This window comes from Cricetulus griseus, chromosome 4 (assembly GCF_003668045.3).
Source record: "Cricetulus griseus strain 17A/GY chromosome 4, alternate assembly CriGri-PICRH-1.0, whole genome shotgun sequence".
In the NCBI taxonomy this organism is placed as follows: Eukaryota; Metazoa; Chordata; class Mammalia; order Rodentia; family Cricetidae; genus Cricetulus; species Cricetulus griseus.
In genome coordinates, this window is record NC_048597.1 from 162,561,581 (window position 1) to 162,573,985 (window position 12,405).

Consider the following 12,405-nt stretch of genomic DNA (forward strand, 5'->3'; position numbering starts at 1 on the left):
ATCCACCTGCCTCTACCTCCCCAGTGCTGGGATTAAAGGCGTGCGCCACCAATGCCTGGCCTGATTGCCCATTCTTAAGGGAACTAATCCAGTCCCATGAGGACCTGTTCCTTCAGAGAAAGTATTAATCTATTCATTAAGCAGAACCCACTAAGCCTCCTTGCTGTCTTTCAGGACTCACTTCTTGTAAGTTCATCTTCTTAATGTCTGCTCTGGAGGCCAAGCTTCTAGTACTCAAACACTTAGGGACAAACCATAGCTATAAATTTTCTTTTTCTCATTCTGTCCCTTAGACCTCATTTCTTTTTGTACTTACTGGGATTTTCAGTTAAGTGCTGACAGTGGAGCTGATGACATCCTTGTCCTGCTGCTGAACAATCTTAGACCAGTTCATTTTTAAACTTTATTATGTGTGTGTGTGTGCCTATGTGTCCATGGGAGTACAGGTGTCTATAGACCAGAAGGAAGTTTCAGGTCTCCTGGAGCTGGAATTATAGGTGGTTGTGAGCCACCTGACATGGATGCTGGGACTTGAACTCGGGTCCTCTGAAGGAGTAGTATGTGTGATCTTAACCTCTGAGCCATCTCTCCAGCTCCAGTTCATTTCTTCTTTAACTTTCAAATGCTCCATAGTATGAGGAGTCCTTATCATAGACACTTGTCTTCAATTATCTGCCCCTGTGACACCTGTACAGTGCTCCTTGTGTAGTAGGCTTTCAGTGTTCTATTAATGAGTCTGACTCTCATGGGCTCTATGTAAAACTCGTTTGGGATTTCTGTTGGTTGTAGTGATAAGCACGGGCAATGTTTCCATGTTGATTACTTAACATTTATCTTGCTGTATATGGAAACAGAATAATGCTGTAAGGATTCAGTGCTCTTAACATGCAGTGCTCTATTGTATGAAAGCTAACCAAGGGGCTGGAAAGGTGGCTCAGTGGGTTCACTTCTCAGCAACCACATGGCAGTTGACAACCATCTGTAACTGCATTTCCAGGGAATCTGATACCCTCTCCTGGCCTCCTTGGGCACTGCATGAAAGTGGTGAACAGACATACATGCAGGCAAAACACACATACACATAAAATAAAAACATGTAAATCTTAAGAGCTAGTCAATATAACCCTTATTGTTATTTTTACCATATTTATGTCATTAATTATGGAATTGATTAATACAGATGTTTAGAAGATTGATTAATACAGATGTTTAGAAGATAGGAGTTAAATAACTTAATCCCAGTACACTGCCACATCTCTTCTTACCATTGTGTGTCTTTCATATGCATGTAATTTCCAGAGCTGTAATGCTGTCATATTTGTAAATAATCAGTATTTAAATTTTTTTGGCTGTTTAACAAGTGCTTTCTAGCCAGGTGAGGTGGCTTATATCTACTATCCTAGCAACTGTGAGGCTGAGGCAAGAGGATTGCTGTAGGTTTTAGGTCATCCTGGGACCTATAGGGAATTCCAGGGGGCCTGAGCTATAGTGTGAGACCCTGTATTAAAAGGGGAGAGTGAGGGAGAAGAAGAGGACTTGTTGGTGAGCAGCAAATGAGCAAGGTATCACAGGTTTTTCCATCCTTACAACCCTGAGTGTTTATACTTGTTCAGTTATCTCTGAAATAGATGTAGCATGGTTAGTTGCATACCTACTTTCATTGGATATTTGTAGTTTGTTTTTTTTTTTTTTTTTTTTTTTTTTGGTTTTTTGAGACAAGGTTTCTCTGTGTAGCTTTGGAGGCTGTCCTGGCACTCACTCTGGAGACCAGACTGGCCTTGAACTCACAGAGATCTGGGATTAAAGGTGTGTGCCACCAACACCCGGCGGATATTTGTAGTTTTTATTAAATTAATAGTGCTGCAATAGATGTTTTTATGAATGATGGCTCCCACTCCTCCTGTAGTAAAAGAAATAGGTATACTGAGTCTGAGGATGTGAAAGTTTGTGTGGTTCTCAATAAATTCAGCTTTTCAGGAGGATTGTACCAATTTATAGTAGTTTACTGACAACAAATGAGAACTTTGCATCCTTACAAGCTTTCAGGCTCCTATTGCTAACTTCTGTTTTTTTACTCTGGGTTTCTTTCAGATTCTTGTCTTCTACTTTCTGAGATGTCTCCTGGCTTTTGTGAGCTGTATTTGTGAACTTTACTTTTATAAGTAAGTATCAAAGCTTTGCATCCAAAAGTGCTATGGACTTCACCGTAGCACAGATCTCTGACAGCTCAGGCAGCTGTCAGAATACTTTCCTTCTCTCCTGGGGGTGCTCTAGCTGAAGGGTGATGCCTTGTCTGGAAAGTAATGAGGAGCAGTGCTTCTAGCTACTGTTCCCATTGGCATACCTCTGATTTTAATTTGCAGTACATGTCTCGCTAGTCTTAGATTTGAAACCTTATTTTGGGTTCTAAGTGATTCACTTCTTCCCTGGAGCTGAGCTGATGGGAGACTATTCCCAGTGTAAGATTCTGCTTTCAATTGTACTCAATACATTGCCTCACACCAGTCTAGCTCTCAGTAGATTGAATTGTAATGAGTCCATTATACATTTATGTATTCTAGCAATAAAATAGCTGCCTTTTAAAAAATGTAACACATAAAACCATTAAATTTAATAGTGCCTTAACACATTAAAAGAGATACTCAGACTTACGGATCATTATTAAAAGTCTTCCCATAGCTAGGTGTGCCAGATTAAAATGAATTTTTGGTCTTAACTCTGAGAGAGGTATAAACAAAACCAGTACTGCCTTTGGGGATTGTAGCCATAAGTTGGTTTTCATGTGGATTTGGACCTGATTTCAAATCATCCATTTCATCTCCTAAGTCTAGATTAGTAGAGGTCCCTTGCATCAAGTAAAGATTTCTCTGGAGAAGTGGAATCTTAACCCAGATGTCAGAAAATCACCAGGAATAATATTCTAATGCACGTCTATGGGATCTCTAACAATCCCTAGTGCACAAATGGACTTTGAAAGCCCATTCCCTATGGAGGGATACTATTTCAGCCCAGATACATGGAGGAGGGCCTAGGCCCTCCCCCAAATGATGTGACAGACTTTGATGATCCCTCATGGAAGACCTCACTATCCTTGGAGAGTGGGTGGGTGGGGGTTGGTGGGGGGGCATGGGAGGATGGGAGGGAGAGGGAATGGGGGATTAATATGTAAAATAATATTGTTTCTAAATAAAAGAAATTATAAAAAAAACCAAAAAAATTCTAATGTACAAGACAGTATGGTGAAGTCAGGCTGGGGAAGTAGCTCTGCAGTAGAGCACTTGCTTCATGTGCACAGGGCTCTGGGTTCAATTCCCAGGAGGGCATGGGAACAAAGAAGTCACAATAAAAGTACCACACAGATCAGGGAAATCACAAAAAGAGACAAGACATTGAAGAGCTAGCAGAAATAAAAGTCATCAAAAAGCTGACCTGTAAATCTTCATTTATTATGAATTATTGAAATGAAAACAGTATTTACTGTATGTAGAGAAGTGAAAGAAGGAACTGAAACCATGAAGAGAAACCATAACCTCCAGATATGACCAGGCCAGGGTGAAAAATAGTAAGGACAAACAGAGATGAAAATGTAGTTATTTAGTATTGAATATATAAGATTTATATAATATTGATGTTTAAAAATCAGTAGATAGTTTAAACAGATTAAGACTGCTAATAAAGAAAGTGGGAAAATGAAAGATAAATTTGAAGAAATTTCTAGGAATAAAATATAGAGAAAAATACAGAGGCAGTTATGTGTAAGGTATCTAGATCTGATGGAGAGATGAGAAGAGGCAGTATTCAGGGAAGTGTAGCTCACAGTTTTCAGAGATAGTAGGAAAGGTAGTAATCCATAAATTCAGTAAGTCTTGCATCTTAATATGGGAATATAAAAAGAACTTAGTAAAATTGTGTAAAACACATAAAAAATGTGAGCAGCACTTACTGAACTCAGTGGGGGGTTTTGTTGGTTTTTTGTTTGTTTGTATATTTATTTATTTGTTGGTTTTTCAAGACAGAGTTTCTCTGTGTAGCTCTGGCTGTCCTGGAGCTCATTTTGCAGACCAGGCTGGCCTTAAACTCACAGAGATCCACCTGCCTCTATGTCCCAAGTGCTGGGATTAAAAGCATGGGCCATCACACCCAGCGCTGCTATTGATTTTAGTAAGTGTTTGTTCATGTGTTAGGCATGTCCTCACCCAGGCTTATTTCATCTGTGTTAAGAACAGCTTTTGCTGAACAACTTTGTGTGCTAGGCACTTTACCAATTATTTTTCCCACATTAACCCCCACAGAAACTTACGTAGGCGTGGTTGCTATTCTCATTTTTACAGATGTGGGCTCTGGTAGATTATGTGTGTGTGTGTGTGTGTGTGTGTGTGTGTGTGTGTGTATGTATGTATATATGTATGCATGTATATATAATTAGTCACTGCTAGTAAATGGCAGAGCCAGAATTTGAACCTGCCTGAACCTGAGGTGTGTTATTTCTCACTAAACCATGCTATTTCCCTTTTGATAGTAGACATCATTTTAAATATGCAGCTTTTTAAAAGAAGATGCCTTTGTTCTGTGCCAAGAGTAAGAAGTCAGTTTCTCATGCACATGAAATTCCTAACAACTTTTAACCACATTTCCTCTTAAGGAGCTTTTCTGTGTCAAAAGTAAGAGGTTTGGGTTTCTTATGCATAGGAAATTGCTAACACGTCTAGACAGTTCTATATTTGACTTTAGCTCTTCATTGTTATTTCTCACACAGGCCTTCAGTTCGTCTTTGCTTTGCAATGTCTGTCTCTTAGTATCCACAATATTAATGCTCTTTACAATATTAATGGTCTTTATCTTTTCTTTGAGGGCTGTGTGCAAGAAATTCGGGCTGCATGTGAGTCGAATGATGCTGGCCTTCTTGGTGCTCAGCACTGGCATGTTTTGCTCATCGTCTGGTAAGTACAAGGGCAGATGAGGGGGTATCGAGTTTACCTTCCTATACAGTTGCATTGAAAGGAAGCACTTGTCTAACAAGGTTGCAAACATGAATGCTTGGCAGGTCAATTGTGTGACCTGCACAAATTCATGAGTAGTAGCTCCACAGTCTCACCAGATACTTTCTGTTCCCTCCTCTTCCCAATGGCTCACCTCCTTTCTTGGCCATTAGCGGGAGGAAAGTATTTTTGATCGATGGTTCTGTTTTTCTGTTTTCTGCCTGTTATTTAAGCTGTTTTGTTTTGTTTTCCCCGAGACAGGGTTTCTCTGTGTAGCTTTGGAGCTTGTTCTGGCACTTGCCCTATAGGCCAGGCTGGCCTCGAGGGATTAAAGGTGTGCGCCATCACTGCCTGGCTGGAGCTGTATTCTATAGAGGTTGCATCTCTTGGGCATTTATTTATTTATTTATTTATTTATTTATTTATTTTTTACATTTCAATCCCAGTTCCCCCTCCCTCCTCTTGTCCTACTCTCCCTACTTCCCCCTCCCCCACCTCCCATCTGCTCCTCAGAGAGAGGGTAAGGCCTCCCCTAGGAAGTCTACTAAGTCTGTCCCATCATCTCCTTGAGGCAGGACCAAGACATCTCTCCATCCCCAACACCCCTGTGTCTAGGCTTGGCATGGTATCTCTCCATGTAGAATGGACTCCACTAAGTCAGTTTGTGCATTAGTGTTAGATCTTGGACCCACTGCCAGTGGCCTCATGTAATGTCCTAGCTACACCATTGTCACCTATATTCAGGGAGTCTAGTTCGGTCTTATGCAGGTTCCCCCTTTGCCAGACCAGAGTTAGTGATCTCTCACTAGCTTGGGTCAGCTGATTCTGTGGGTTTTCCCATCATGGTCTTGACTCCTTTGTTCATATTTTTGCTCCTCCCTCACTTCGATTGTACTCCAGGAGCTGGGCCCAATGGTTAGTTTTGGATTTCTGCATCTGTTTCCATCTGTTTCTGGAAAAGGGTTCTAGTTCTCTGGGTTTGTGGATTATAGGCTGGGTATCTTTTGCTTTATGTCTGGTATCTACTTAAGAGTGAGTACATCCTATATTTGTCTTTCTGGGTCTGGGTTACCTCACTCAGGATGGTTTTCTTCTAGTTCTGTCCAGGCATTTATTTTTATAGTTAGCGTCTGGACACTTAGAGTAAAGGTTCTAAGTGGGACTGCTGGCTTTCCAGCTGTGCTGCCTTTGAACACCTGCATTCTGTGGACTAAGCTAAAACAGCCTGCTGCAAAAGATAAGTTGTTCCCAATTCTCCCAAAAAATTGTCTTGCTAAATTATTTCAATTTTAGTTTATGCTTATATAATCAAGAATCTAGTCTGTACACAAAATATACAAAATAGTACCTTGTACAGAGTTACATGGTTAGCATTTTCATTGAATATATCAAAATGAATGTTCTATAGGGACCTCTGGGCTCCACCCTAGACCAGCTTTGAAATCCACTGTAGTAAATACGTGTGCTTCATCAAGATTAGCAGAGATCTTAGATATTTCTATTCTTTTGTATTCTGCATTGGCAGCTAGAGTTGACTTCAATGTTATTTAGCGTCTGTCTGTGAAAGTTGCACTTCACATGTTTTATGTTTTAGGTACTTTACTAATCCAGAAACATATTTGTATGTATGGGGAGCTTCCTGTGAGTATCTTTAGTTTTCCAGTGTCAGTTGAGGCACTCATGAATTCAGTCTTTACTGTAGAGCCTTTGAAGTAGACCCTTGCTGAGTGTCTTAATCTTAAATCTCAGGCCTATTCATTGTAGTTCTTGTTAGAATCAAATGATTTTTCTGCTCCACAAATCGGGCCTTATAAGAAGCAAAATTTTTGTTTAGAGTTGTTAGGAATGTATTGCTGTTGTTACAGAGGCCTTGAGCGAGTTCAGATTGTTGCATTCCAAGACAAAATTATGGTAGTTGTAATAATTAAGGGGCTATGCCAAGGCCAGAACATAGCTCTGAGCCTTGAGAAGGCTTCCTAGAATCCTTCTAGGGTACAGGTATGAACCAGAATGTCTTGCAAGCATATCAGAAGATAAGCTGAAGGAACCAATACATCGTCTATAATTGGTCTAAGTCTTTTGAATCGTATACCCTGCACAGAAATAATGTCGGAGGTCCCTGGATTTTGTATGTTTTTTTTTTTCTTAAGATTTATTTATTTTATTTATTTATTTATTTATTTATTTATTTATTTATTTATTTATGTATACAGTGTTCTGCCTGCATGTATCCCTGCAGGCTAGAAGAGGGCACCAGATCTCATTACCTATGGTTGTGAGCCACCATGTGGTTGCTAGGAATTGAACTCAGGGTCTTTGGAAGAGTAGGCAGTGTTCTTAGCTGCTGAGCCATCTCTCCAGCCCGATATTTTTGTAAGTTTTACATTTAGGTGCAGGCCAGGAGGGGAATGGATGACTAGGATTGTGTAACTTTGGGGCCTTGTGTACATGGAAAAAAGGTGTGAGGAAATAAAAATCAGTGCATTTTGTTTTCTGAAAAGGAATGTCCTCTGACTACCCATTTCTTTCCCTTCCTCCATTTCTTTGTGTACTTCTTTTTACCCAGGGTCTCATGGCCCAAGACAGCGTCTCTTGTGTCCTCAAGCTTGCCACATAACTGGAGATGCCCTTGAACTTCTGATCATCTTGTATCTACCTCCCGAGGGCTGGGATTATAGGCGTGTGCCACTATACCCAGTTTTTTGTGGTCCTAGGAATTGAACCCAGGGCTTTGTGCATTTTAGGCAAGCACTCTATCAACTGAGTCATGTCGCTAGCCTTACTGTGATGGGGGATGTCCTTCTGTTTATATGTTTCTCTTATTGGTTGATAAATGAAATACTGTTTGGCCAATAGAGGCAGGAAGATAGGGAGAACTAGGAGACGAGGAGAATTCTGGGAAAGGTAGGCAGAGAGAGATGTCATGTAGCTGGCAAAGGAGTAATAGGTCCGGACATTCTCCAGTAAGACAAGACCTCATGGGAATACATAGATATAGAAATGGCTTAATAATTAAGACAGAGCTAGCCAATAAGAAGCCCTAGCCATCGGCCAACAGTTTTATAATCAGCATAGTGTCCATGTGTTTATTTGGGGCTGAAGTGGTGGGACCTGGTGGGACAAGAGAAACTCCAGCTGCATTACTGCTTGTTTCTAATAGTGTTTTCCAAAAATAGCTTCATAATTATTGGCATTTTGCTGTGCAGGTGAATTTTTAAGAGTCAGCATCTAATCTCAGACTTTTGTTTCTTTTTCATTTCTTTACTCTTGTAGCATTCCTTCCTAGCAGCTTCTGCATGTACACTACATTGATCGCCATGACTGGATGGTATATGGACAAGACCCCCATTGCTGTGCTGGGAGTAGCAGCTGGGGCTATCTTAGGGTGGCCATTCAGTGCAGCCCTTGGGTAAGAAACTTAAGTTATTCTTCTGTAGGTCACCAGACATCTTGTCAATTCTAATGTTGTCCAGCCAGCAGTTAAAGTTAAAGGAATCAGTTTGACTGATGAAGACTCTGGGAACAAAAGCATATTGTTTTTTTATGTGATTTATTCTAATGAGAGTAATGACTACTTAGCTCCTGCTGAATGCTAGGCATTACTAGCATTACCAAACCCTTCACAAATTTTATTTCTAAATTTTACAACTATGTATAATGATTAGTTTTTCTTTTCTTTTTTCTTTTTCTTTCTTTTTTTTTTTTTAATGTGTGTGTGTGTGGGGGGTGTTTGTTTTATTGAGACAGGGTTTCTCTGTGTAGTTCTTGCTGTCCTGGAACTTGATCTCTAGACCAGACTGGCCTTGAATTCACAGAGATCCACCTGCCTCTGCTTCCCAAGTGCTGGGATGAAAGGCTTGCACCACCACCAGCAATAATTAGTATTTTATAAATGAGAATATAGACAGTAAGATTTGAGGTAATTTGCCTCTAAAATTATGCTTGCTTTTTAGAGAGCTTTTACTAGCATGTGTTAGTTGTACATACTGGGTTTCACTATGACATTTTCATGTATGCAGTGCATTTCAGCCATATCCCTCTGTGTTCACTGGGTTGTCCCCTCCCTCTCCTGCTAATCCCCTTCCTTTTTCTTCTAAAGCTTGCTGTTTTCTCACACTACTCTATTCTTTGCTGCATATTTTCCTTGTCACCCAGAATTGAAATGTTTCCTTTTGTCCTTTTCTTTAAAAAAAAAAAAAAAGTGCAAGGGTGCATGTATGTCTGTGTGCCACATGTCTGCAGTATTCCTGCAGGCTAGAAAAGGACGTCAGATCCTCTGGAACTGAACTGCCAGGTGGGGTCTCTGGAAGAGCAACCTGTGCTCTTAATCACTAAAGCATTTCTCCTGCATCCCTTCCCTTTTCTTGCTCCAGTGTCTTCCCCAGTTCAGTGGTGTCCACTGTCTTCCACACTCTTTGTTTCTACTACTTCTTTCCTAGTGTGTGCTGCCTTAACTTCTTGACTATACTAGAGAATTGGTTCAGTGATTAAGATCACATGCTGCTCTTGTAGAGAACCTGAATTTGGTTCCCAGCGTCCATGTTGGGTGTCTCACAACTGCCTGTAACCATAGTTCCAGGGAATCTTCTGGACTTTCCTGGCACCAGTGCTCACATGTATAATACATATTATACACATAATTAAAATTTCAACCTTCATAGTTGTTGTTTATGTTATTTAAAATATAAAATTTCATATATTTGAAAGTATCTATAGGGTATAGTGCAGTAGTAAAATGTTTGCCTAGAATGTGTAGGACCTCACCACAGCAACAAATAAAGAGCAGGTTTATTGAGGTGAAAAGGATTCTTGGAGAATGGGGAGATTTGCCTGAGGACTCAGGTTCAATCCCTAGCATCCACTTAAAGGCAGGTGTGGTGCTTCTGAAATCCCAGGGCTGGGGTAGACACTGAAGAGTTCCTAGAGCTCACTGGTCTCGCTGAACTAATAAGCTCTAGGGTCAGTGGCTGACCCTCCCTCAAAAAACTATGGTGGAGATCCACTGAGGGAGCGTTTTCTCAGCAAAAAGATACTGGCTGTACAAATCTGGAGATCTGAGTTTGATCCCTGTGATCCACATACATGTGGAAGGGTCAGAACTGACTCCTCAGAGTAATTTATTCTCTGACCTCCACAAACGCCATGGTGTATGTACCGGCAGACCCACACACATGAAAATTTAGTTATTTACAAGTTAAAGATACATAGTAAAATGTTAGTTAATTTCAGAAGGGAAAGGTCAGTATTTGTCAGGTAGGTGTGGGGTAACAGTGTACATGAGTTTATAATGAATATGTCTTACATGTCTAGTACATGTAGGTCAGTGTCAAGATGGTCCAGCAGCATAGTGTCTGTTTCTTGTCCATCTGTGGCAAACATCTAGCCTATTTTTGAGAAGACATCTTGTCACATACCAGCTTCCTTTCTTCTGTGCTCCTGGGCAAGCGGTTTGCTTCTCTGCTCAGCGTAGGTGTGTGTGGCTCTGTCCCGAGTGTTTAGTGCTTTACTAATGCATGCCTTACTGTGTTTCTCTATTGAATAGTTTACCCATCGCCTTTGACTCACTGGCCATGAAACACAGATGGAAGAGTTTCTTTCATTGGTCACTGGTGGCCCTAATTCTCTTCCTGGTGAGTTTCCTTTTTCTTGTTTCACTCTCGTGTTCTAAGTAGTTTCTGATGCAGGGAAGCAAACATCAGGAGTTCATGTTATTTTTCATTGTGAAGTTTTTCCAGTAGCATTTTGAAAGCTACATCTGATGTTTTTCTTTTACTTTAGGTGCCCGTGGTGGTCATTGACAGCTACTATTACGGGAAGTTGGTGATTGCGCCTCTCAACATTGTTCTGTATAATGTCTTCACTTCTCATGGGCCTGATCTTTATGGTAATGTAAGACTTTAGAAAATTTGAGGAAAAAGTAGAAAACAACTTTATTTACCTGAGCTTCACGATTTTAATCCAGTTTTCTCATTTCTTCAACTATATCCCTCCCTCCCACCTCCTTCCCTATGTGGTTCAGGTGTAGTCCTAATTGGCCTTGAACTCCTGATCCTCCTTCTCCATTCTAGTACTGCACTGGCCAAATGTGGCAGTTTGCGCTGTGTCATTTTCTACCTAACACAAAGCTTTTGACTGTAGTGCAGTGATAACATAGCCCAGTGTCTCCTTGACTGGAGTGTGTGGTTAGCACTGACCCTTTGTGCTGTTGAACATTATCCCCAGATACAGACTTAGAGAGCTTTAAGGAGTGTTGGCTATGCATGGTGTCACTTTGTAGTCAAACCTAGCCTCAAACTTGTAGCAATCCTCCTGACTCAGCTTCCCAAGTGACAAAACGACAAAACTGCAGGCTTGACCATCAATGCCTGTCTTATGCTATGGTTTTGATGCTTTTAAATTTTTTTAATCATAAACTACTCTTGAAGTGATCATGGTGGTGCATGCCTATAATTCCAGTACTGGGAGATGGAAGCAGGAGTAGCAGTTGGAGGCTAGCTACATAGCAAGTTTGAGGCCAGCTTGGGCTACATGAGACCCCCATCTTAAAAAACAACAGCCGGGTGTGGTGGCTCACGCCTTTAATCCCAGCACTTGGGAGGCAGAGGCAGAGGCAGACAGATCTCTGAGTTTGAGGCCAACTTGGTCTACAGAGTGAGTTCCAGGGCAGTCGGGCCATGGTTTTTACATAGAGAAACCAAATCTCAAAAACAAACAACAACAAAACAAATACAAACCAACAACAACAAAACCCAAACTTCTATTATCAGAAAATGAATATAATAATAAAAAGAGAATAAATACATAGCCCCATCTCCATGTAGTGTTAACTTTTAGGAGTATATCCCTACATATGTTCTCTATACATACACATTTAATGTTAGTTTTTTTTTTTTTTTTTTTTTTTTTTTGGAAAGAAAGTTTGGAAGATCTACAGAGTGAGCACATGAGACTAGAGTCAGCAGGAGAGAATGAGTAGATTGGCCACTTTAAGAGAAACTAAATGTCTGTAATTCCTCTGGGATATAGTCCCCAGGTACCTGGGTACCTCCATCTCTTACCCACCCACTCCACTCTAGTTTTATTTGACCCCTGAGTGCATTTGAGTAGGGTAGTTCCAGAAGGATGTGTAGAGGTTTTTCTAGATCAGCCAAGCCAGTAAATATGAGCAAATTTCACCCTTGGAATTAGTGTAGTTCCTTTTTCAACCGTCAAGGTATCTCCAGGGCATTCTCTATATTTGAATGTCCTGGCTTTGCTGGGAATCAGGCTGATATTATGTCTAGGTCCAGGTCAGCATCCATGTCCAGTATTTGTTTGGCGGCTTGGCCAGTTAAACCAGTAGCTTGCTTTGGGAGCCTCTAGGTGTCTCCCTTCAGCAAGGGAAAGTTTGCATGTTTTAAATTGCCCCTTAGTTTGGTTTATTTAT

The 12,405-nt window shown here is 40.7% G+C and overlaps 1 protein-coding gene across 1 annotated transcript in view; it reads left to right on the forward strand.

Moving 5' to 3' along the window:
• Positions 1-12,405, forward strand: part of Alg9 (ALG9 alpha-1,2-mannosyltransferase) — a 61,469-nt gene that overhangs the window by 9,040 nt on the left and 40,024 nt on the right. Inside the window, 5 exon segments of the mRNA XM_027412161.2 lie at positions 2,092-2,162; positions 4,852-4,940; positions 8,253-8,388; positions 10,522-10,609; positions 10,758-10,863. Of these exon segments, the coding sequence (XP_027267962.1) occupies positions 2,092-2,162; positions 4,852-4,940; positions 8,253-8,388; positions 10,522-10,609; positions 10,758-10,863 (490 nt within the window).